Source organism: Lonchura striata, chromosome 4, assembly GCF_050655825.1.
Source record: "Lonchura striata isolate lonStrDom1 chromosome 4, ASM5065582v1, whole genome shotgun sequence".
NCBI lineage: Eukaryota > Metazoa > Chordata > Aves > Passeriformes > Estrildidae > Lonchura > Lonchura striata.
Genome location: NC_140706.1, coordinates 25,385,313 through 25,410,725, shown reverse-complemented (window position 1 = coordinate 25,410,725; position 25,413 = coordinate 25,385,313). Strand labels below are relative to the sequence as shown.

The following is a 25,413-nucleotide window of genomic DNA, read 5'->3' as shown; positions in this document are numbered from 1 at the left end:
TACTAGCCCTATACTTTATTATACCTTGAAATGGTCTACAGGTGTCTCTGCCCACTTTTTTTCCAATTGAGATGTCAACTGTATAGGTCCCCTGAAAAATTACAGAGCAGTTGAGGTTGTTAAGGAAAACAAACATGTTGACATTATATTTTTAAATAAGGGTTTGTCTTATGAGCTGTTGATTCTGTATTATTAACTGGATGGTTTCACAGTTTTGATGTTTATTTTTTCCTCAAGTAACATGGTGAGATTGTCCTTGAAGGATTCTATGAGGGAGCAAGTTGGGCTATGAACCTGGATTAGCTATAGAGAAGATTTTTCTATCTGGTGATATTAGAAATTGGGCATATTAATAGTAAACTTTGATAAAGTAAAGATAAATTGCACATTATTAGAAGTCCTTTTTTGACAGGTGTATTTTTGACCAAATTCTTACCATAGAATTAAACTGTATTTTCTGTATTGAATCAGTTCATATATTACTCATGCTAATTAGAATTTTTAATGATGGTTATTTTTCTCTTTTCAGTCAAAACAACTTTTATAGCTGTCTTGAACCAAAGGAAACTCCTATGATTTATCATTATGATCAAATGATTTGGATATATTACTTTATGTTATATATTTCTTCACTAGAACCAATGAATCTTTGCTGGAGATAATGTGGGCTATCTGTTTTTCTAAGTTATTCTCTTATGTAATTATATTTACATTTTTGGAGCCACATGATGGGTGTTTCTGATTAATACATTGATTAAGCATTAAATGCAGTTCGGAGGCTACCTAAGTAGTCTGAACTGTGTTAATTACAAGAAAAAAATCCTAGCATCAAGCTAATTTACTGGGCTGAGGGTAGCAGGAGCAAGCCTGCAATAGCTGCAGATGCAGTTTGTGTTCCTTTTTAGCCATGGTAATCTTCAATTTTTTTTTTATACTCCTTCCCCTGCCTACCCTATTTCAACTCCTTCTTGTCTTTAACTTCTTGATACAAACTTAATGTATTTCAATAAGGAGTACTGTGGGTCTGCAGAAGACATCCCAGGAGTAGGACCCAAGATTTTTTGAGGTCTGCCTTGAGTTCCCAAGGGACTTGGACAAACTTTCTGTCAGGCACAGCAAGATAGCTCTGAAATATGTCTAACCCAAGAGAGGTAACTTAAACCTTGGTTACCTGTGATTTCTTTGTTTTGGGAACAAGTTAAAATGCTTTCTGTTTAGAAGGAAAGAACCTACCCCTAAATGTTCTGAACTGCTTTTGTTGGTATAAGCAGAAATGTTGCTGCAAGTCAATATGTGATGGAAATGAATGATTTATAGTTTGTTATTGGACTCCTGAGTCTATTTTTGTGCTTCTGTACTATTTCCTTTTCACTGTATTCCTATGAAGTTTATTTTTAAAGACCTACCCAGTTTTGGAGATGAAGAATGCTACTGAAAAGTAGTCTTCAAAAAATAGACTCCTAAACACTGGTAACATGAGCTTCAACCTCAGCTGTTTGTTAAAAGGGTGTGAAACTCAGGAAAAATCAGGTCAGACTCAAAAAAACCTTTTTGAATGGAATTATTTCTTCAAACTCAGTCACAAGTAGGTTGCAACTCTCAATTTTTCTTCCTCTTTTCTGAAGACAATTAAATGTCAGCTTGTCTTTAGCAAGTCTTGTAGCATCTAATGGGGAAACTCGGGGGTCAAGCTCTTCACTGCCATGTAGGCAGAAACTCCTCTCCTTGCTTGGGTGCTGTGTGACACCCCACAAGCTTACGAGAAATGTTGTCATGTGGACAACCTGCATACTGCTTTTGTGTGATTCAGATGTGTTTTCTCTGGTATGAAATACTTACCTTTTAGTCATTTAAGGGCACAGTTCAAGTTACATGGTGGGGTGGGAGAAAAGTGGAAATCCTTTGGCAGCCCTTGGTGAGCAGACACCTAGAGCAATTAATCTGGCTGATGGCCAGCTCTTTTCCCCAGACTCCTGACTTACAGAACAAAGATTGGGTTTGATAAATTGTTCTGATGGGCTGCATACAATCTTGAGGCTATAGGTAGGATACTTCCTTTTTTTAGTGTGCCATTTTTTTGTTGCTGTTGTTCTTAATCCCTGAAGCTGATTTAATGGTGAGATGTCAGCAGATACACTCTTGTGTCTAAGGTCTAGAATTTCAGTGAAACTGAAAACTTTACCCTCTGGACCAAAACTTCTATTTGAATACACAGACATGATGGAAAAATACAAAAACCATACAAGACCTAGAGTAGTACCACTTACTTACTTTGCTTCTTCTTTGGAGTAGTAGAATGTTAGCTTCCTTTGTCCCAGCAGTAGTGAAGTAGAGCTAAACCCTCCTGCCTCATACATGAATGGAAGTATCTGAAGAGCAAATTGGTCTTGATGGCAACACTTGGGCCACAAGTCTGGTTACTGGACTCCTTATGTGGATGCACAGCCTATCTCCTTTGTGTGACTTAAACAGTCCTGCAGTTAGGACACCATTTCAGATTTTAAATATAATGACCATTTTTTTCTGCTTCACTACTTCTCCACTGCCTAGGGTGTTACAGTTTGGGCTTTTTAGGGCAGTGGCATTTAAAACTCAGATCCTAATGAAGGAAGTCAAGCTTGAGAAATGCATAGAGTTCATCTAAATATAAGGATAGGACCATACAAATAGAAGCTGCTGTGCCACTGAATAATTTCTTTACATGTCAACAATTTTCTGCTGCTCTAATTTCATTAGTCAACATTTTTGGTGTTGATGATTTACAGTAAAGATATGCTAGCATCAGGTTTAAATAGGATGAGAGTGGGTGCAGGTCATAAACAACTGGCACATTTTGTACTAAATGCTACTTGAGAGATAGAAGAGAAGAATCACCTGGGAGAAGGTTGCAGTGACTTAGTGGGAACTTTCAATTTTTGGATACCTGAAGATAGATCCAAAATGGTTCATGAAATATTTTGCTAGCTGTGATGCTCAGGTACAATGCTCTGTGGGTCTTTTTATGCTTATTTGATTTTATGCTTTAAAACTAAAATCTTTTGCCTTTCGTTGTTTTGCTGCTTTGTTTTTTGGTGCAGTTTTTGGGTGTTTTTTTTAAATTATTTTTTTTGAGGAGAGGTGCTTTTTACTATTGGCCTTTTTTACTATTGGTTTTGGTTGTATGGTTTTTTGGGGTTTGGTTGGTTTGTTTGGGTTTTTTGTTTTGTTCTTTTTTTGGTTTTTGGTTTGTTTGGGGATTTTTTTTGTTTTTATTTTTTACTTGGTTCACTAGACTTAGTTCCACTGATCAACTGGCACTATTCATAATGTATAAAGCTAAATATAGGCTCAAACACTGTGACTTGGGCATAAATGAGAGACATAAAAATTAAAAATTTAGCTTAATATTTCATATAATATTTCTTTTTAAAATCACAAATTAAAGTGCTATATTCAAAAATTTTGTCTTTGTTCAACATTCTGATATTACTCTACCTTTTATGTGGTTGGGTTGTGAATGAATTTAAACTGTAAGTAGAAACATTACTGCAAAGTGAGCAGAGTAATTACTGGAAGTAGGTAATGTAGTATGGGATTTGTGCCTAGATTCTGACCCAGCTTAACTGTGATGTAAACTCCACTGAATTCCAAAATTCAGTTATAGTGAAGATAGAAAATGGTGGGGTGCTAGATCAAAACTGTTGGGATTTAAAGGTGGACAATGGAGTTTTTCTTATTGTAGTGGAAGTGTTTTTCTGGGGGGGAGGTTGGGTTTGTTGTGATTTTTTTTTGGTTTTTTTTTTTTTTTTTTTTTAATATGTACAAAATGAAGCAGGAGTTTAGTTGCTGCACCTGGTGGATGACAAAAAAATCCTTCTGGAACGGTATGTTCTCCAAGCCTTATTAGGAAATGTTATAAATGATAATTCTTAAATTTCTTTTAAGCATTAGAATGAACTGTCACAAAATAGACAAGGAAATATAGAGGATATGCTTGGCTGTTACTCATCTGATGCCAAAATACCTGACAGTGTTTACTCTAAGTAGTGGAAGACTTTATTTAAATAGTATTAGGATAAGGCTTTTTTTTGGAAACTAAAGCATAATGCTTCCCCCTCCCATCACATGATTCAGATTGCAAAATGAGCAGAGTGGATAGTTGACTGGCTAACTTATCTCCCTTTTGTTTTTTCTTTCCAAATAATTTGCACTGCTCTCTGCACTGGTAGAGCTAGGGACTAGAATTCATTATATTTTGTGGCAGGTGGAGCTTTTACTTGGCTTTATTCCAGAGCTCTATAAGGCAACCAAAATTCTCTAGTATTATTCCAGCAAAATTCTGATTGACTGGCTCTGCAACATAGTAGTAAACCAGGGTAGATTTCTCCTCCAAGTTTTGCTTTTGCTCACAGCCGGTCAATATGGTGTCTCAGTGGGATTTGGGACAAGTAGCATTATTTACACTGATGGCAACATGCTGCTTCCCTGATAAATGTCAAATAGTGAATTTGGCAGGCTATACAATGTCCTCCCAGAAGAACAGACTGTTTCCTTAGGAAGGATTGGTAAGGATAAAAACCACTATGGTAGATATTACCATACAAACAATTTTGTTTTTGCAGCTAAACAGTAAGTGATGCCAGACTTTGGTTTTTCTAAGCTTTCCAATTTTTGAATGAATTTTTGCTTGCATTAATTGAGTTCTCCCAGTTCAGGAAGTCCATGCTCTCAGATAATACATTACTGACTCTCCTATATATTAATTTATCTGTATATCATTGAAAGTGTAGTAGTGCCATCATGAAAGATGCTAATTGTATCCTTGAAAAATTAACAGAAAAGCATAAAGGTGTTTATTGGCCGTTCAGTTTTGATTTCATTCTACTAACATCTCATTGTTACATGCCTGATTATTCTAATAAACAATTAAAATTCTTTGCAATTTTACATCTGCTTTGACTGTGGTGCCCTTTTCAGGAAATTTTTTTTGACTGGTTGGTTTTGTGTTTGGGTTTTGTTTTTTACTTAGGGAGATGAAGTATGCAAAATTGTGATTAGACCCTTGGCTTAATTACTAAATTTCCCTGGGTGGGCATGTACAGAACTGACTTGCTGCTTCTTAAGTGTTTGCCATGCATCTTAGGTGGATACTTACCCTGTTTCAACTTCCTGGCCAGCATACTTATTACGTACAGCCTCCCACAAATCCCTTGTGGGAGTCTGAGGAGACTTGAGTCCTGCCTTTTCAATACTGGAGAATTAGGTTAGTAGCCAGACTGCTAGGTAGTTCTTGGCTTGTGAAGTTCTACTGAAGCTGCTCTCATGATGTTAAATAATATATATGGGGCCATGGAGAAGGAAAGGAATTGATTTTGGAGCCAGCTTGTCTGTGCATGTACTGCAATGGGAGGGCAAGATTGAAGTGTGGAGAAAGCAACATCTCTAGCAAGGAAGAACGATCACTTGTCCTAGACTATCCAGTGGCCTGGTGGGGAAATGACTGATATGTGAAAAGCCTGTGTTGATGTCCCTGTGACAGAGCAGATTTGAGAAGTGGTCTCCTATCACCAAACCCATGCTCCCTTCCTGGTTGCTGGGTTACAGTAGAGGACAGACTTCTCATGAGTGTCTTCTTACAGTGTGACTTAGCTGTCTGGCTTCAGGAAAGAGCTCAGAGCTGGAAGTGCTGGATGCAGTTGGTGGCTCCTTCTGCAAAGGCTTGTAATTTAGGCTGTGATCCTACCTAGGGCATTTCTCTCCAGCTTTGACAGCTGCTTGCTGGATGTCAAAGTGTTAGCTCTCTCTCCCACTAAAACTGGTACCAGATGGTGGTGGTGTGACTTGTAAAGTCTGCTGTGCATTTATCCCTGGCCAAAGAGAATTTACTCCTTTAAGTACTACCTCAGTCCCAGAAAAAGATACAATTTTAGTAATATCCTGTGGCAAAGATCTGTTGTGAACTAGAAAATGTATTGACCTGCAGCAGTGAGCTCTCCACTTGAGTAAACACAGTGCAAAAGCAGCCCTGGGATCTTGCATAGTGATGTTGTGAAGCTCTCTCATAGGGTGAGCCTGACACAGGTCTTCAGAAGTGTCTGTATATCCAACCCCACAACTGCTGAACTATTTTCCAAGGAGTCCCAAGGAAGATTAGAAGAATGCATCTGAATTATATTGCCAATACATGGCTCTAGTTTTAATGTGCACCTGTTTTTCAGGAGTTGATGATGGCTATGCTTCCTAGTGATCAGAGAGCCTAAGAAGGGGATTTTCCATGCTGAGTACTACTGATACTCTGTTAGCTCAGGCACTAAGAGCTGCTTATTTTGGATTCACATCTCAAAAGTATGTGCCCATCATAAAAACTATGAAGAAATTTAAAATTACAGAGACTGATTTAAAGTTGCTATGTAGAGCACTAACAGGCTACAGAAAGATGCTCTTGAGTTGCATGAAACAGCTGACTGCACAATGTTGTACCAACACGAGAGTTTCTTCACAGCTTGCAGTGATCTCACTGCTTTTGTTTTTAAATACACTCCTAAGGACTAACTTCCCTGGTGTCCTGGTAATCACTTTTATCATTGCTGCATTCTCCCCAGGACATGGCTTGTAACTTTTAAATTATGTTCTTGTTTGTTTTACGGATTCTAGGTTGGCCTTATCATAGGAAATATGCAGTGTGGTTGTTACCAGCTCTCTTTGTTCTGTAACAAGATGACTAAGTTTGTCAGTTCAGTACTGCATATTGCTGTGCTGATGATCCCCTTCCCTTGAACCTCAGCTCAGCTGCTGCATGCTACTTCACTTCGTGCTAAATTTGCAATCTTGACTTCATTGAAGTGCAAAATTGCCTTGCTTGTCAAAAACTGGTAATACATACAAAACAATCCAGTACTTTATTTTTTTTTGGCTCAAGTTGAGGCTTACATAGACTTAGAAAGAGTTTCAAAATTTCCACATTATGTGAGCAGCTGTTTATGGTGTACAAACCCTGTTAAATATTGAAGAATTTAGATCGACTCATATTTGTGCATCATTTTAGTGCTGTAGTAAACAGCAGTATCCATCAAAGTTGAGCTTAAATGGAAAAGCAAATGATGTGTGAGTTGATTTTTGGCAATAGATTTGTTGTAGGGTTTTTTTGTTATATACACTCTATCATAGGGTTTTTTTATTATATATACTCTATCATATATCTGACCATCAAATTTACTCCACAAATCTGCCACAGTATTTAACAATAAATTGTATAGATTTATCCTGAACTATACTGAAAGCATCTTTCATTGTATTATTCATGGTTAATTGCAGGTGAATCCACTGGTAAAGGGAAGGATACAGCATTAATTACCAAATTTTACACACACTTGTAACGAGGTTGGTATAGACGTCCTATCTTCATGCCAAATGAAATGGACTTTCTGTTCTAGTACTAGCAAAAGGGCATCTTGCATCAGGACATTACACATAGGAAGAATTTGTATGCAATGATTCTTTCCCTAATTTAGTTATTTTAAATATAAAATGCATGAGAAATAGCATGTGATACTTACAAGTAAAGCAAAATCTCTATGCCTTTTAAAGCAGTAAATACTTCCAAAATCTTCTTGCATATTGCATGCAAGAAGACAAAAATTTGTCTGACTGAATTTGAACCTCCTGGCCTATCCTATATAACTTCCTTCCTCCTCAGTGAAGTATGCTTATGCATTGGATGCGAGTTTTCTAAACCTGTTTTACTGAGCATGTTTTTTGTTTTGCTTTCTTTTTAAAATTGTATTTACTAAGAAAATATTAATTTAGATAGAAAGGAGGAGTGATTATCAATCTCTTCTGAAAAAGACTGTAGTCCACATTTTCCCATATTTGGTCAATTCCTTGGCTTTACTACACTCATCTATCTAATCTATCTACTTTTGGCATGATGAAAGTTTTGGTAATAAATGTTTGAAGTCCCATCAAAGCTGGAATTTAGTTTTCACTGTTGCTGATCTTGACTCTTAAAAATAAAATAGGCATTAGTGTATCCCAGCCAACCACAGAGCTTTAGCCAATGAAGATGTCTTACAATTAGGATGAGGACGATATATATATTCTCAAAGCTCTTGAGAACTTTGTTTATGCACAGAAAAATTAGCCAAAATTTTGAAATTCATCCATACTGTTTCTGTCAGTAACGGTTCAGAGGCTGAATTCTTCTGATAGGATCTATAGCAAAAAGGTTTCCTCTTGAAGGAGGCTATATCAGAGCAAAGTGCTAACAAATTCTGATTTGTTGGTGGTTATGATCAGAGTTTCTAGTGTGTGTGGAATTGGTTGGACTAATTGGTTGGACCTATCAGATGGATAGACTGTTTCAAAGAAAAGGTGAGGTGTCATTTACCTAAGCAGAATTTGTTGTTTTATTGACAGGCAAAATTTATCAGATCTATTAAGCCTGGGGCTGCACTGGATGTTATGGTAGTTTCCAGGCTCCAATTTTGCATTCCTGAGCTGCACAATTTTAAATGTCTACCAAAAGTCTTACTGAAATGCCTCCAGAAAATCAGAACTTTTCTTAATCTAGAGTGAGAATATGAAAAATGGGCACTCGGTGTTTGCTGTGGAGCCCCTTCTGGACTAGCACGGCAGTCCTGTTGGCTCAGGACAATTGAGTGGTTTCCTGACTTGCCCTCATAAAAGATTCCTTACATGGATAATCCCTTCCTATCTTGGCTTGCATTTTCATTTGGCTCCTATTTGTTTTTCATGTTATATTTCTTGGTTTTTTGCCTGTAATGGGTTGACCCTGGCTGAACACCAGGTGCCCACGAAAGATGCTCTATTCCTTCTCTCCTAAACTGCACAGGGTAGAGAAAATACAACAAGAGGCTTGTGGGTCAAGATAAGGACAGGGAAAGCTCTCTCATCAATTACCATCACAGGCAAAACAGAGTCAACTTGGGAAAAATTAGTTTAATTTATTACTACTCAAAGCAGAGTAGGGTAATGAGAAAAAAAACCCTAAATCTTAAAACATCTTCTCTGCAGCCTTTGTCCTGTGCTTAAATTTACTCCTGAATTAATCTCCTGCCCTACAGTGGTTCAGGGGGATGGGAAATGGTAGTCGCACTCAGTTCATTACAAGTTATCTCTGCCACTCCTTCCTCAGGGGGGAGAATCTTCACACTCTTGTCTTGCTCCAGTGTGAGGCCCCTTCTGGGGCTGACAGTCTTCCATGAACTTTTCCAGTGTGAGTCCTTCCCAGGCTGTGCAGTTTGTCATGAACTGCTGCAGTGTGAGTCCCTTCCATGGAGAGCAGTCCTTCAAAAACAGGCTGCTCCACACTGGCATGGGGACCTCCATGGGCTGCAGATGCATATTTGTCAGACACACAGGGAGTTTCTGGCAGCTTTTCACAGAAGCCACCCCTCCCCTGTGTCATGCAAACCTTGCCACGCAAACGTAGTCAGTGCTTCCTAACTAAAAGGTGGTAGTTTTGTGTTTCTTGCTGTTGTTTTAAAAAAGATAAAGTGAAATATTTTTGGGAGGTAGCAAGTGCTTTGCATACATTTATAGTTTTGTTGGTCAGATTGTCGTTATCACATTATTCTTTTACTAGGGGTAAATACTGAAATGACTGTGGAATGTTTTCCTAACAAAAACTGAGCATTGTATTTTACTATGTTTTACAACAGAATTTGAGTTGTTAAGGCTTGCCACAGAATCAGGCTTGTTTGATATTTTTATTAGTGACCTTGTCACTAATCTTCCTATGATGTAGATTGTGATTCCTATGATGTTGAATAGAGAAATGTACAAGAGCCCTGTGTATAAAACCAGTAATAAGAGTTTTTGCTAGAAAATTTTTAACTGGACAAATCAACAAGGAGTGATACTTGAGTGCTTTAAATGAGGAAAATGAAGTATTGCCATGATATTGTTTTGAGTAAAACAAGTGCAAGGAAAGGATAAATGAGGAGATGTGATGGTCAATGTGCTGGTGAGGCCATCCTGACAAGGAGACTGCATTCTGCTGTTTTGACAAGGCATGCATCTGGGTTCTCCATGAAGCATGCTTGTTTCAGTACCTTTCAAGAGCAAGATTCTACTCAAGAACACAAATAGAAACGATTACAGTGACATTATGCAAGAACAACCAGGTGTCTGTGATACATTGTCTGGAGCATGTTAAAAATGCCATTTCTGATTTTCATACTCTGAGTGATTGGATGGTGGTTTCCAGAGAATTAACAAAAAATGTACTCACATTTTTGGTGCTTGTTATGCTGTGTTATTTTTCAGTCTTACAATGTTATGTATTCAGGCTTTATGCATACATTTATGTGTATGTTATGAGAAAATATGTTTCTCTCTAAACTTAAGGTTTTGAAGTAGAAGTTTTCTGTGTCAGTAACAAGAAAACAAATGCCCAGTAAGCTTTTATACAGACACATTTTGACCATTTGAAGTAGATAGATAATTTTATTCTAGAAGAGATTGTAATGGAAAATAAGTAGTGAATCCAGTAACAACAGGTCTGATTTGGTCATTTAGATGACAGTTGAAGTAGGGAGGAAGATGAGGTATTATGCAAATATTTTGATGGAAACAAGTTCCTACAAAAGAAATGGGGATGACTGGAATGTGAGGAGCCTGACTGTTACCTGTATGTTTTACCTGTGTCTGTAGATGATGGTGCACAAAAGGGAAATATACTGAGATGGTCATTGAAAACAGGTAACAGTATAAGGGAGCAAGAACATAAAATGGTGCCTCTGTAAATTAATTACACCTAATTTATTGTTTTGCTCATTGGACTATTCTTTATGGTTGCATATGGAGTGACTGAAGACATGGTAATTCTATTCTCCATGGTAATTCTATTCTTCTAAGATACTTGTCTAATGTAGGCAAGAATATGAAGGGCCCGAGACATGTCTTGGTTCCAGTGCATATCTACTTTGCAACTCCTGTCCCAGCCCAGGGATTTTTGCTTCCCAGGCACTGCTTGAGAGCATTACAACGTGTGACACATACTTGAGCAAAGCCAGGTTGTCCAAGAATCTGCATGTAAAACTCACCTCTTATTGACTAATGCCAGCTTCTCCATGGCACAGAGATGTTATTTTGGGCAGTGAACATTGATGACTTCCATCTCCTTAGCTTTGCAAGCCTTCAAGTAACATGCAGCACTCCATCAGGTATTACCAAGTCTCTAGTAAATGTACCCCTGTCCTGACTGTGCTTTTTCATTTCAATTTAGCAGTCTTGAAAATGGCTTTACTATTCCTGGGCCATTGAAAACCCTAGTAGGAAAGTATTCAATTTTCACACCTGTGTGTACTTCTGCACTTCCCAAAGAGTGACTCAGGCTTTTTTATCAAACAGTAAAATTAGTGTTTCTTTCAGGAAATACCAGCTTCTTCTGGTATTTCCTTCTTCTAGTTCTCTGCTTCTTTGGATTGCAGATGCAGAATAATAAATAAAAGGGACTGACATGCTTCTATTCAGGAAGGAAAACTGGAATTTAAGAGGGATTCTTTGATATATCAACTGTGAGCTGGCAAATACATAAGGCATGAACAAGAATAAAGCTGCGACAGTTTCAGATAAATTCAGGCCAACAGTATTGCCAGTGACAGATTTGTACTGCAATTAACAGGATTAGGGACCAGCATTCTGGTCATGATTGGAATACTTCCAAGTGATTTGATTTTTTTTTTTTAGATTTCTTTTCAGCTTAATCTTCTGTTTCCTTGAGCAGAACAGTGAAGCACAAATGGTGTAGCAGACAGACACAGTGTCACTCTTGTCGCTACTCAAGGTACTGTTAGTACCTTGAATAACACCTAACCTACTCTCTGTTACTGCTCTGTCACTTGGCTGGAGAGAACTGCTGTTGGATGATGGAGGAAAGACATCACTGCCTGCTTTCTCTCCCTTTGATTTCTGCTGTGAGTTTTGGCAGGGTTCTCTGGGAAGGCTGAAGGGAAGGGAAGCCAAAGGCACAGTTGGTGTGGTGCAGGGCAATGCTTGGGAATGGTATCATCGGAGAGGCATAAAACATAGGATTTTTTTATATAATAGCAAGTGGTTGTTTCCTCCAGTCTATATTTAGACTCTATGTGTACCCTATCTGTCCTCAAGTCTTTGTCTTCTGGAAAGCAGTTTGTATCTTAATTAGAAGACATTCCCATATCATATCTAAAGTATTATATGTTTTACATCATATTTAGGTGCAGTGTTGAAGGTCAGAATTCTTTAGATACCTTTCCAGAAGGAAGTTCAAGAGATGTTAGTCTTCCTCTTAAGTGCAGAGAAGAAAGGCAGAGGCCAAGTCCTACTCCCAAAAGTCAATAGAATGTTAAACTCTGATGGATTTCCTATTCCTGTACTTCCTTATCTGTATTTTGGTTTCTCATGCAGCCTAATAAGCACTATTTGGTTGAAGAATATCTTTCAGAAGGACATCCAGACTTGCCTGAAGACACCGAGTGATGGATAATTCACCACTTCTCTTACTTAAAGAATGGACAGGAGTAGTTGATGAAAGGCTAATTTATTCCCTGGTTCAGTTGTGCCTGGTAAATTTATTGCCTATGGTTGATGTGAAAAAGCACTGGCTTTATTTCTGAAAGAGCAGCAATGTGATAACTTGGTTTGCTGAATACGTGCATTTTAACAGCTTCTTCTGTAGAAGACTAGAGTTCCTAGTGTATGGTAGTTATTTTTCTGGAGATAGAAAGAATAAATAAACCTTCAATGACTGGTAAGTTGCATCTAGAATGTTTTTATATCATCGGAGAAATAGGTAGACATTGGAGAATCTTGTTTTGAGCTTGAACCTGGAAAAAGCTGTGACTCTAACCTGAGAATCTTTAGCTTCATAGTATTCAGTTTCTATAGGTACTGCACCACATGTAGTGTGACACATTTATATGTCTTCACTGGTATTCCAGCCACAGGTAAAAGGAGCTCTTGTTTCTCACTTTATATGCTATTAAATCTATTTTCATCAGTTTTGGTATTTTTGTTCTTCAGGATCAAGCTATGGTTATATTTGTGAGTATTACTCGGGTAGTGCTTGATTATAGTTTCCATTGCTTTTGTTTGAGTGTTTATTTTAAGAATGACAAGTATTTTTTTGTAACTTTGCAGAGTACAGATGCCAATTCAAATGTGAGGAAAAGAACGAATGCCACGGTACAGTCTGAAGCAGATGGTGGGAGCCGAATTGACACAAGGCACAGCTCTGTCCAGCCTCCCTCTGTAGCTCAGGGGTCTTCTGACATTACACCCCACTCCCTTTCTGCATCAAGTCCCAACCCTTTCACACGAATCAACGCATCGGAGACATTATCTTCTGCAAGAGCTACCCCTCCAGCTCCTCCTTCTACCCCAATTTTAACTGGATTTGTATCCCAGCATGCCACAGCTGGATCCCCTTCCATTCAGCACTTGCTTGGATCTAGACTGGAGCAGATTCAGACCACCACACCTAATACATTAGGAGCATCTGCAAAGCCATCTGCTGTCATACCACCTCCTCCCCCCGCCTCCCACTCTGGCACGAGTAAGATAGACAAATATGCACGCATTTTATTTCCTGTAACCTTCGGAGCATTTAACATGGTCTACTGGGTGGTGTATCTATCCAAGGATACCATGGAAAAATCAGAAAGTCTAATGTAGTTTTGCTGCTATGTAGTAGTTCCTAAATTATACTCACATTTGATGCAGAGTTTCTTCTTTTGAAACTATTTTAAAAGGTCAGTAACTCTTATTTATAAAAGCTGTGTGGTACTTTCCCATTCTAAAGGCTGGAGTTATTGGGGATAATTAGTTAACTCTTAAGAGAGTGATGGGTAACAGTATTGGTCTTCCTCCTTTCAGCTAGCAATGAACCAACTACTCTGGCTGCACAGAACTTGCATTTAGGAGGAACATGCACCTGAAAAAAATCAGAGGCAGAGGTGCACAGCTGTGCAGTGGAACACATCTGACTGCTAGAAATGTGCATGTTGGCTATTACAAATGCCTGAGGCACCTAGCACTGCTGTCTGGACACAGCATTGCATTCTCTGAGTGTGAGGTCTATGTCCTGTATTTTTTGACAGTGCTTGCTAGAAAAAGACTTTCCCTGATAGATTAAAATTGACAGAATAGGGGGAAGAAAATCAAGAGTGGCAAAAGGGAAGAAAGTCCAGCCTGGGAGAGTGCAACTCCAGGAAAGTTATGCAAAGGAGTTGTAGAGCTCCATATATTTTTACTAAGCATTATTTTGCATTGTAACCTGGGAAATTCTCACACCAAACTAAGAATGAGTGAACCTTGTAAAATCTGAAATCTAATGTAATTCTCAAAATTGGATTTTCTTGTTTGGTAAGGTGATCTTAAATGGGCATTTCTTCTTCGACCTTGCAGACCAGCTTGAGTGGATTTATTCCTAAATTACATCAGTTGTAGTAGATGAGGACCAGACCACAACGTTCAACATTTTATTTGAATTCTTTGCTTTTTCTTTGGATGCTTTAGGGTTTGGGTTTGGTTTTTTTCCCCCCATACTTTTCAGTTACACTCCTGATTTCCTTTAAACACGTATCCATTCCCCTCTGCACACACCTCCTTATGTAGTGTTTGCATCAAGTTAAATTTTCAACACAGTTTTAAAAGTGGCTTGGAAATTAAGCAAAAAAAGCCCCATTTCCTGTGCATAGATAAGTGTGGCATGTCACTGAGTGAATAAAAGACACCCTTTTTGAGAAGGACTGCTGTGATATAAATAAGAAAGTAAAGTTTCTAGGTGGATCCCAGGCTAAAAATGTTAATTTATGATCCATTTCTTTACTTTAAAATGTGGCATAAATAGGTGCTTTTCTTTCTAAATTGCAGTATTCAAGCAGGCAACATTATTAAAGAATTGAATAGTTAAACCTGATAGAAATATTTATCATAAATGTTATTTTCATTATAAGAGATAGAAAACAAATTGCCAATAAATAAAATAAATGTTTGTACAGAACTGTCTGGCTTGGCAAATGGTTAGTGCTTCTGTGCAGGTAACAAGTGAGAATCAAAGGCCAAATTCTCAGCTATGATCTGGCTGTGCCTTTAAAGGGTCTGGACTAATCTTTAGCTTCAGTTAGTTGACTGAATAGGAGATTGGTAGCCTATTGTCAAAGTTGTATGCTGCAGGGCAGATCAGGTGAGTGTTGGGTGGTTCTGTGTCAAGAAAATGATCAAGGAATTTATGGAGACCACAAGCTGCTGGCAAAAAAAGGCCTGCATAAGACTGCCTTAGACTGGAACAAGAGTCAGGGTAAAAAGACCCCATAATGGTGAAACTATGACAGTGCCTCTTTCTCTCCAAGCCTTTTAGCCAGCTCATGGCTGAGAACATGACCTTTAACTTGTGGGATCTGGGAGATACCTGGCAAGAGATACTACATCACTCATTTGTAGTTTGGATCCTTTCATGTGTAATAATGAACTGTAGATGATAGAATGCAGTGGGAATGTCTTACATAACTTTATTATAATGGAGTATAATCAGTTGCCTTAGTCTTTCTTTTACTTAAGGGATGCTCTCAAAAGGCCAGGTATGGTTTTTGCTTTTTTCATCTTTTACATCTGGAAGATGGCTGAGACTACAGCACTCATTAGAAAAACATTACATGGCATATCACAGAACTGGAAATGGAGCACCCGTGCAAGATGTCTAACTGCAGTAGTTTGTATCTTTGGATGTACTGCTAGTTGCTGTAGCTGTTTCCTCTCTAATTAGGTCACATTGTTACGAATTGTTAGAATAGAAGATGGTATGCAAGGGATTATTTATTTGGTTAAACTAGAATAAACAAAGCTAAACCTCTGGCAACTATTGATCATAATTGCGCAAATAATAAAATACTTCTAGCATGAAGAATGGTGACCTGTGTGGAGAACCTAGTTTTTGCACCAGAAGTAATTGAAATTACTCTTTGATGAAAACCTAGATGTTTTTTCACAGGCAGAGCTTTAAACAATTCATTAGAAGCAGTTATCTGTTCTTTCTACCTATCCCTGTATACTGATTTTATAATCAACTTTTTCAAGTGTGTTGTTCAGTGGGATCAACACTAGTTCAGGCTGATTGGTCTAAATGTGCTGCTTGAATTCACTTGTAGTTTCTGTTTAAAGGCCTATAAAGAGGGAAAAGGGCTGAAAAATAATAAATTACAGATATTTATTTCTATTCTTCCATTTTGGGAGAAAATTTTAGTGATACCATGGAAAAAGTTGTGTATTTTAAATATCTAGTGTATTCCCGAAATATCTTCCAACACTTCCATGCCTAAATTCAAAATGAAGTATATTAAAAAAAAAATCATGATGAGCCTAGGACTAATTTATTGAACTGTACTACATTTTTATGTTGCAGCAGATGAAGAAATTGCCATAATTACCTTTCCCAAGTACATGTGGACAATGTAAATAGAAATTTCCTGTTAACAGTAGTTCTTCATTGTCTTTAATCTCCCTGAATGATCAGAAACAGTAAAATGAAAAAGAGCCTGCAATATACTCAGTGATACTGTAACTTGAAAGCACAAAAGGAGGAATATACTAAATATAGCAGCCCAAATGTTCAAAACTGCTAACTGAAATCCTAAGGGAATGTTGCAGAGATCATTTTAGTGACCAAATAGCTTATTAGAGATGAGTTTCAGGGAGATGAACTCTACAGGAGCTATAATTTTAGGTTTTTGTTCTATTTTCCTATTGGCTTTGTTGAGCAATCTTTTTTTTTTTTTTTTATAGTATCATAATGGCTTAAAACTAACCAAACACTTCAGATAAGTTCACATCTATCAACAGTGGAGGGAAAGACAAAAATCTTTACAAGGAAATAGAGATAGTTCTCCACTGATGTTTCCTCAGAGACATTGTTACAGCAGCAAAACTCCTACAGATTGCAGAGATGCAGCCCTGACCACTAATGCAGTCACTTGAGAAAAACACTTAAAAACTTGGTTCAGGAAGATTACCTTCACAGGAACTGAAGTGTAGTTTGTAGTCAATTGTGAGCCCATGATTAACAGGTTTCACTGCAACTGTGAAAATAATGAAGATGAGAAAGGTGGCAAACTTAGACCCCAGACCTTCAAGGTGTCCTGAACTCTTGGAGCTCACCAGCAGTACTGCAATCTGTTTTTCCTTCTATTAAAAAATTGACTTATCTCCATCAAATGGATGTTTGTAGTGCATTTCTTCTCCCATGTGTCTTTGAAGGAGAAAAAAGATTTTAAATTATTTTGTTATCCACTCTACATTACACTTTGATTGGGCAAGTAAACTAGACAATAATTGAATGAAAGAGGTAAATAGTTTAATAAGGAATGTGATAAGAGCTCTTCTGTTAACAGGAGAGGAGAGTTATTGATTACAGGGTGCTCAAGTGTAGCCTTTGGCATCTCATCATTGTCCTTCAGGATGGACCTTACCAAAAAATGGGGAAACCAAGTAAATGTATTTAATAGGATTAACCAGTATTTGTACAAAGAATTTAATGAACTCAGCTTTTGTTATATCCAGAATTCCATCTTCTTCTACTTAATGTGCACCTTGTGTATGTCATTTGGCCTCAGTGTCCCTCAATGCTGTAGCTCATTGTCTGTATGCCATGTGAGAACATCAGGATATGCAGTATCTATTTAACCAATTTATCCAAAGCCTAACTTCCTATGTTCCTTGTGCTGTTAGACGTGTAGGGAAGGTCAGAATGGGAGAATGACACACAGGCTTTGTAAGAGACACATTGGCCATCTGGGACATTTTCCCATAGATATTACAGATTTCTTAGGGTACTTTTTTCAGTGTGCTATAGCACACTATACATACAAATCCCAAAAGCTGCCAAGAGGTCTGGATATCAGAGTAGATCATGGACTTTGCATACTTCCTATAACTTTTGCTTGACTTAGAAGATTAAGGAGGAAAGAAATTTTGGTGAGTTGTACCTTGTCTTCCTGGGACTTGCCAACCGGGCTTGACCTCACTAAAATAAGGGTTTGTGTGGCTAGCACTGGTTATGAATTGTAATACAGACAGCTGACAAAAACCCACCCTTGGTTTTATTTAATCCTAGGACTGAATAATAGATTAGAAAAAAAGCAGCTGTGTTGAGAAGCCTAGGTTTACTATAACATGTGCTGATGATATCGATCAAACCAAGGATGATCAAAGTTGTAGAAGTCTTACAGAACTTCAGGGCCATACAGCAGTAGGTTTGCAGCAGGCCAGTGCTAAGTAGGGAGAAAAGGAGGTGCTTCCCTTCATACTCTGACAGGAGTAAAGCAATAAAGCATAAACAGTACAGCTCCTCTATTAATATGTGGTAGAACAAGACTGCATAAACAAAATTTCATACTCAAAGAAAATTAGAGGGGCAAATAGCTCTATGGAGGTCAGTATTAACTACCAGAAACCAACCCTAAAAAACAAGGGAAAAAATCCAGGAAAAAGAATTAAGATAAATGACAGTAGCATATTTTAAAATTATTTAGATTTTTTTTTTTTTCCCCAAGACCTTGTATTTCTTTCACTGTGGACTTCCAAGGTGAGTTTACATTTTTTTTTAAGAATCTTTACTGGTATCCACTGACACCAATATGTGTTTTTCATTTACTTCAGTGCACTTTAAATGGGAAGTTTACTGGCAGGAAAACTGTGCCATTTTAAGAGTCTGATATGCATTAATTTGTACAATTTTCATTTGTAGTCCTCTCCCTGGAGTCAAGATGTAGCTATTTTGTAGAATGTGAGTGTGGGGAGAGTTTCAGTGTGTTTTGAGTAAATCAGACTCTGAAAGTCAATTTTTGCCACATCCCAGGCAAGTGAGAGTAGTGCGAAGTACAGAGCACCCTGTAAAGATCTCTTTTGCTAATGTTATATTCTGTGTTAACTGGAGGGAATGAAAAATGCAATTACTGTAAAAATTGATAGTATTTGAAAAACATAATTTGTTTTTACATGAGTTAGAAATGTGTTAGGTATTTATTTCAGAATTGAATGGCATTGTCTTCTAGTCCATAACTTAATGCATCTAAAAGTATCTCTTAGACTTTCTTATGCTTTTTGTTTTATTCCACTGGAAAGGATTTCAAAGCAAACCAGTTCACTAGATTTTTTGCATTGCAGTTCACTAGATTTTTTAAGTCATAATTCTATTTTCATTTTCTTGTGCAAGAGGAACAGAGAGCATGATGGCTTTTTCAAAATAAAAATAACAGTGGCAAAATAAAAGCCTTGAAAATTCCCTTTTCTAGAAAACCTTCCAAACTCCCATCAATTTTTAAATGGTTTTTAAAAAGTTAGTGTAGTTGAAGCATTTAAAAATACTAATGCTGTTGCAGCCTGGGTACATATATACATATATCCCTTGAAATAATATAATTTCCCTGAATTTTAAGGAGACAAACTCAAGATGCACTTGCTAATAATTCTGTATTGAAAGAATACCTTTCTGGATGGAAACACCATATGAGGTAGGTATTTTTTTATCACTGTCTTTGTATACCTGTTTTCAATAACAAGATGTGTAGGAAGAGTGTGGTATTACTGAATTAATATTGAAATAACATGAAGATCTGGGTTATTTCCTGCTGGTCATCTTGCTCTTGTGTCAACATTTACTTAGTGTCTTTGTGAATGTTGTATCCAGGTTGCTGTTAACTGACAGCAGTCTGTGGATGATCTGATGACATAAAGAAACTTTAAAGGAAATCACTGTTTGTGAATATGCTTCATCCTTGGAAAATATTTAACTGGAGTTTGGTAGAAGAAGCAGATGCCAGTATAAGTGCTCAGCTCTACTTCTGAGCTCAATACATTGAAAAATTTAATTGAGCACTGCTTTGTCTTGCATCATCTTGTGCTGGTGGCTCATCTCCATGGTAAGTAAAACTTCTATGAGGATGGAAGTCTCAGAAGTAAAGAATGTCTACATGTATTTCTTCAAAGTTATTTTGAAATATGAGATAGCTAACCTTATTACTAAGCGTAATGTCATGGTATGCTTTATATTTCTAAGCTTGAAAATCTCCTTTTCTCTTAGGGTGTGCCAGGTTGTCAAATTAACTTCTCATAAATAGATGATTCTGTATGTACATGTATTTTTTTTTTTTTTTTCTGTTAATTTGTGGTAACATTCTCTATCACCAGATGAGTGGTGAAGATTTGAGATGTTTCAGATAGCCAGAGCTCTTAATCAATTACTTTAAAATATTTGGAGATATATGCCTTTGCAAAGCAATACCAGCAGTGCTTTTGTGGTAAAAATTAATCAGCCTGTGAAAAATCCTGGTCTTGAATGCTCAACCTGTGTTTGAAGGGCTGATGGAGCGCATCAGGCAAGGCAGGACTCAGGGCATTTTTATTCTGAGAGGCTTCTGAATTGGAGCTGGCTTATGTTCTGCCATCTTCTGGAGCAGTCTGCACCAGAGGGACTACAAGCAGAATCCATGGGCTTTTTGCAAGCTTTTTTTATGACTCTACCATAAAACTGTATTACTGCTGAATGTAGAACTCTCACCTTCTTTATTGCCTTGCTTTGTGTGAGGGGAAGTATTTCAGTGCTTGTGGGGAAGCAGGCTGAAATGATTTGTCTAGCTAAACCCCCAGTTTTGCTTTGTTTCCCTTTGGCTGGTTAGTGTAATGGGATCCATCTGATCTCCCATCCTAGTTCTGGTACAAAGGAGGGTGTGAGGAGCCTGGATTGATGCTTTGAGCTGGGTTAATGCTGGTGTGAAACCACAGCCTGAGGATTCTCCTCTTACCTCCACTGTCATTAAAACAGAGGCTCTCTCAGGCTTTCTTAAACCTCCTGTGCCCCCTGTAGTAATTTTTTCTCCACAAAGGTGATTTTATGAATTATACCAATTACAAAACATGGACTAAAAAAAAAACAACAAAAAGAGAGGCCAGAATTTTGGAAAGACCCCAAATCGATGAAGTTATTTGAAGAGAGAGCAAAGGAGAGAAGGGAAAACTTAAGTATGGATGAAAAATTTAGTTTCTTGCTACGAAGCAGTTATTTTAAGATATGTCCTAATAGAGGTACTAGAACTGCATCTGGCAGGAAACAGCCTAGAAATAATTATTTCTTCATTATAAGTATAATGAGAATGTATTAAAGAAAATTTTCTAATGTCCTATTATAAACATTTGTGTTCCATTGAAGTTTTCGAAAATAGTATTTTCTTTGTCAGCCAGGAAGAATTAGGAGACAGAATGAGAAGGGAAAAAGAATGAGTTTTATTAAGTTTTACTGTTTCCCTTTGTTTTAGAACATTTCTCAACCAAAATATAAACAGTAATATTTTTTTAAATCTTTCTGAGACTCTATATATTTAATTCTCAGTAATGAGGCACTTTGGAATGTTTAACATTTAACTTGCTTTATGCTTAAGAGACTAAATAGAGAGAGTACTGTCTCTGATTTAATTCAGTTATCAGAGTGGATGTGGGTGAAGAAAACAGCTTTCATCACAGTAACAACCAGTTCTTTTTAAAGTATCATGCTTTCCTACTAAATCTGAAGGCTTCATTCTTGTACCTGAATTCATGGGAGCTGTTTAGTGCTGAGCATTTCTGATAATCCAGTCAGTGCTACAGCCTGTGGGCTGCACCTGCATTTTAGAGTTGCCAAGTCTGAAAATGTACATCCACAAGTTGGCACTTGCACAGCACGGATCCCACAAAAGGCAAAGGTGTGTGTGTAGCCCACTGTGAGTGCATGAGAGCTGTTGTGTTGCTCAGGTAGGAGAAGACAGGAGTCTGTGGCCAGAAAAAGAAGGTAAGGAGGGTGTGACTGCATCTCTCAGAGACTGAGCAGAGCTTATATTGGATTAAGCCACTTATGAAAATACCCCTAAACCCCTTTCCAAATAGGCAGCATAGGAGCAAGCTGAGTGCAATGTGGAATTCAACTCCAACTTCAAATCCTGCCCAAGGATCAGCACAGTTAATCTCCCCTAAGGGTTCTGATGCTGTGGCTAGAAGACTGAAAAGATGTGAGGGAGCTCCTGCTGCCAGCTGGAATGCCTTCATGTTGCTGTGCATCCAAACTGTCCTGTAGTGCAACAGGGTCTTTGGAATAGTAGGGGTAGGATGGAAAATACCTTTTTGGAGTACAAAATAGGGCAGAATGAAAACTTCCTTCAGATTAGCACTGCTCCTATGCTCTGCAACAGCACAGAAGATCCCAGAGGAGCACCAAGGTCTATTGCAGTCGTCTGCTCCTTGCCTATCTGCTAAATGTTTTGAAATGGAGAGTGGTGGGTATGAGAAATGCAGGTGTGGTAATGAAACAAAAGTTGATTAGTGCTGCTGCCTGGTAAGTACCCACAGTCTCCTGCCAGCAGCCTGTGGGCCTTCCCAGAGACAGAACTGCCATCTCTGACTTTTTTGTAGGCATAGTTATTATGCCTCTACCATCATCCCTGTATCTTAAGCATTGGGAAAAGGGGGTTTCTCTTTGATACTCTATTTTGTTGCATAATTGCACATTTCTCCATTTTGTTGCATAATTATTAAGAAGAAAATCAAGCTGAATTATTTTCATTTTTTTAAACATTTTTTTTAATGAGTCTTCCTCACCTGCAGACATGGAAATCATAAGCTCCATTGCAAACTTCAGGAAGGTAGGAAATACTTCTATGCAAACATCTGTCTGTGATTATCTCACAAAGATAGCTGCTTAGCTGTGGGATATTCAGTAGCCACTTCATAAATACATGGATTGTATTTTTTCTCTTTGGAGAACGTGGAGATGATATATAAACAGAAGGTGGGAAAATTCTGTGGAGGGGTTTTATAATGCTACTTCTCACTTCTCTGGCTATTATATGCATAAATATAGTGAAATCAGATAAGAAATTATATGTAAGCGAAAAAAAGACATTCTTTCATCTTCACATTCTCAGTTGATCTTACTAAGTATATGCAATTAACCAGCTTCCCTGTACACTTTCAAGATTTCTTTCTGCTATGCCATGGGTGAACTGTGGAAGACCTAGGAATTTTTAGGTTCAGTACATCAGTCCAGTTAGGAGGGCACTCAATGCTGGCCTTGCTGAGTTAGGAGCATGTTTTTGTGAATGATGGAGCAATGTGCTCAGCAGGAGAAGGTATCCCAGTTCTGGATAAAAAGAGCTGAAGCATTTTGCTGAGGTAAGATGTAAGAGTTGAATTAGATTTAAGGGCTGCTCATTAGCTGTTTTAAACTTCCCAAATGAACAATCTAAACCTACTATTTGGCATGTTCTGCTACTTTTGTGCTGTTTTGGTTTGTTCAAGTTCTGTCCCTGACTATGCTCCCTTGCTGCATGGCTGAGGTGAGGAGCAGCAGTTTCTGGGATGGTGTGGGATTCCCATCCCTTCCCTTTAGCCACAGGCTCTCTGTGCATCACATCTCCATCACCAGCTGGACAGCAGAATCTGGGCAGGGAGAGGATGTGCATCCATGCCAGGGGCAGATAAACCCTAGCTGTCAAGCAGCAAGGCACAGTGTGAGTAGGGTAGGAGTCCTAAAATATGGTGTGTAAGGATTTAGGGGTGGGCTTCAAGATCCAGTGCTAGTGCAGTGGCATAAACCAACTTTGTCTGCTTGAGATACAGGTCAGTTGTAGAACAGAAAAAAGTTTTCAGGTTTCTAAATTTTCTGCATGACTGCTAGCACTGCCAACCCACTTGTGCTCTGTGCTGCATCACTAGCAAGCATACAGAGCACAGTATGTTAAAAGTCCATCTGCAGACACTTGCTGGTAGTAAGTAAATAAGGTGCCTAGAAGTTGCCCTGGGTACCTTTTTCTCCTTACCTTTACCTACCACCCTTGCACTCTGCCAGTCCTGATATTCCAAAGTGCTGAGGTACTTCAGTGAGCTGTTAAAATCAGTCCATCTAACAAATGATGGAGAGCATCCTTTCTCTCACTCTTTCTACTCACAAATTCACAGCTGAGAGGCAGGCTGGGAGATATCAACTTCTGTGCTAATTCGAAGTTTAAGACCTATGTACCAACTGAGAAACCAAAAAAAAAAGAATTTATATGTGATGTGTAGCAGCTGCTATATCTTGTGTCATTTTAAGCTGAAAATGAAAAGAAGTAAAAGAAAAAAAAAAAAGATAGTATTTACTGATATTTTGCTTTACTGTAAACTTTTCTTTTCCTGAGAAGCCCTGTCCATTGCAACCAAGACATCTCAGTTTAGGCTTAGACATTGCAAGGAAGACTACCAGTGAAAAATATGAAGCTTTTGGAAGTACTTTTATCTTTTTTTTTCTGTAAAAGTAGTGGCATGCAGAAAATAAAGTGAGCATAGTAAAAATGCTTTTTAAACACCCCCTGCAGGAAAGTCCTATCTTCTCTGTCAATAACTTACTACTTCTGCAATATGTGGCTGTCCTGGATGCATGTTGCAAGAATTCCTGTGCCATTTCAAATTCTGATGTTTATCCCTTTGTATTGGCTCATACATGGGGAAAAATTAAAAGGAAATCAAAGCAAGGGAAGCCTTTGGTTGAATTCTTTTACACTATTCTTGGTGCACATTTTAGTTGCATGGAACAATGTGGTTGGGAAGATTTTAAGAATCAGAGGTAAACAAAATTATTTGAATAATATGTTCAATGCTGGTCACCTGACTATACGAACAAACTTAAAAGGTGGTTTGATAGCTGTCAACTTGTTTTGCTATTGTGCAGCTTAACTGTTACCTTCCTGTATTATGAACATCTATGTATTTGGAAAATAAATCCATTTTGCAAGAAAGATTGTGCAAAAAAAATTGTTCCTATTATACTCCAGTGTATTGCTGATGTCAAATAAAATACAATTGTGAGAGTTCTTAAACAGTTGTCTTTCTAATTGTGGCCTGAAGCAGAAAGAGGAAGGAATACAGTAAACCTCTTTAATATGAATTCTCCTGAAATTATTGATGTGACATTGACGCTAGCTAAATGATTCAATCAACCTGATGTTTTAGATATGAACAGATAACGGAATGGGTTTCATGAGCAATATGATGAATGTTAATCTGCTTTATTAAGATGGCAGACCAGTCTACTGATGTATCATTGTCATGATGTATCTCACTACGTCAACAAGCTAAAAGCTAAACCTTGCCTCTCTCACAGCAGCAGAAACAAATAATACACAGATTAGCAATGCTCACTTTATTGTCAAGCTTATTTATTTTTTATTCCTGTGAGGTAATCTAAGAGCACTTCCTTCTTGCCTCACCTGCCAACAGACCATTCATCAGCTGCTCTATTTCTTTACATGACCTAAAGTGATTTTCTATTACTCTTTTCTTGGGCCTGGAAAGGCTACATTAGAAGCCACAGACTTGTAGAAACTGTGTTTCAGCAAAAATGAACCATAGCTTGCAAAAAATATGTGTATAGAG

The 25,413-nt window shown here is 37.8% G+C and overlaps 1 protein-coding gene across 2 annotated transcripts in view; it reads left to right on the top strand.

Annotated features, from left to right (window-relative positions):
* GABRA4 (gamma-aminobutyric acid type A receptor subunit alpha4) overlaps positions 1-25,178 on the top strand; it is a 46,432-nt gene extending 21,254 nt beyond the window's left edge. For both annotated transcript variants that reach the window (XM_021525245.2, XM_021525327.4), the window contains one exon: positions 13,123-25,178. In XM_021525245.2, coding sequence (XP_021380920.1) covers positions 13,123-13,656 — 534 coding nt within the window. In that variant the 3' untranslated portion in view covers positions 13,657-25,178. The remainder of the gene's footprint in view (positions 1-13,122) is intronic.
* Positions 25,179-25,413: the final 235 nt, after the last annotated feature.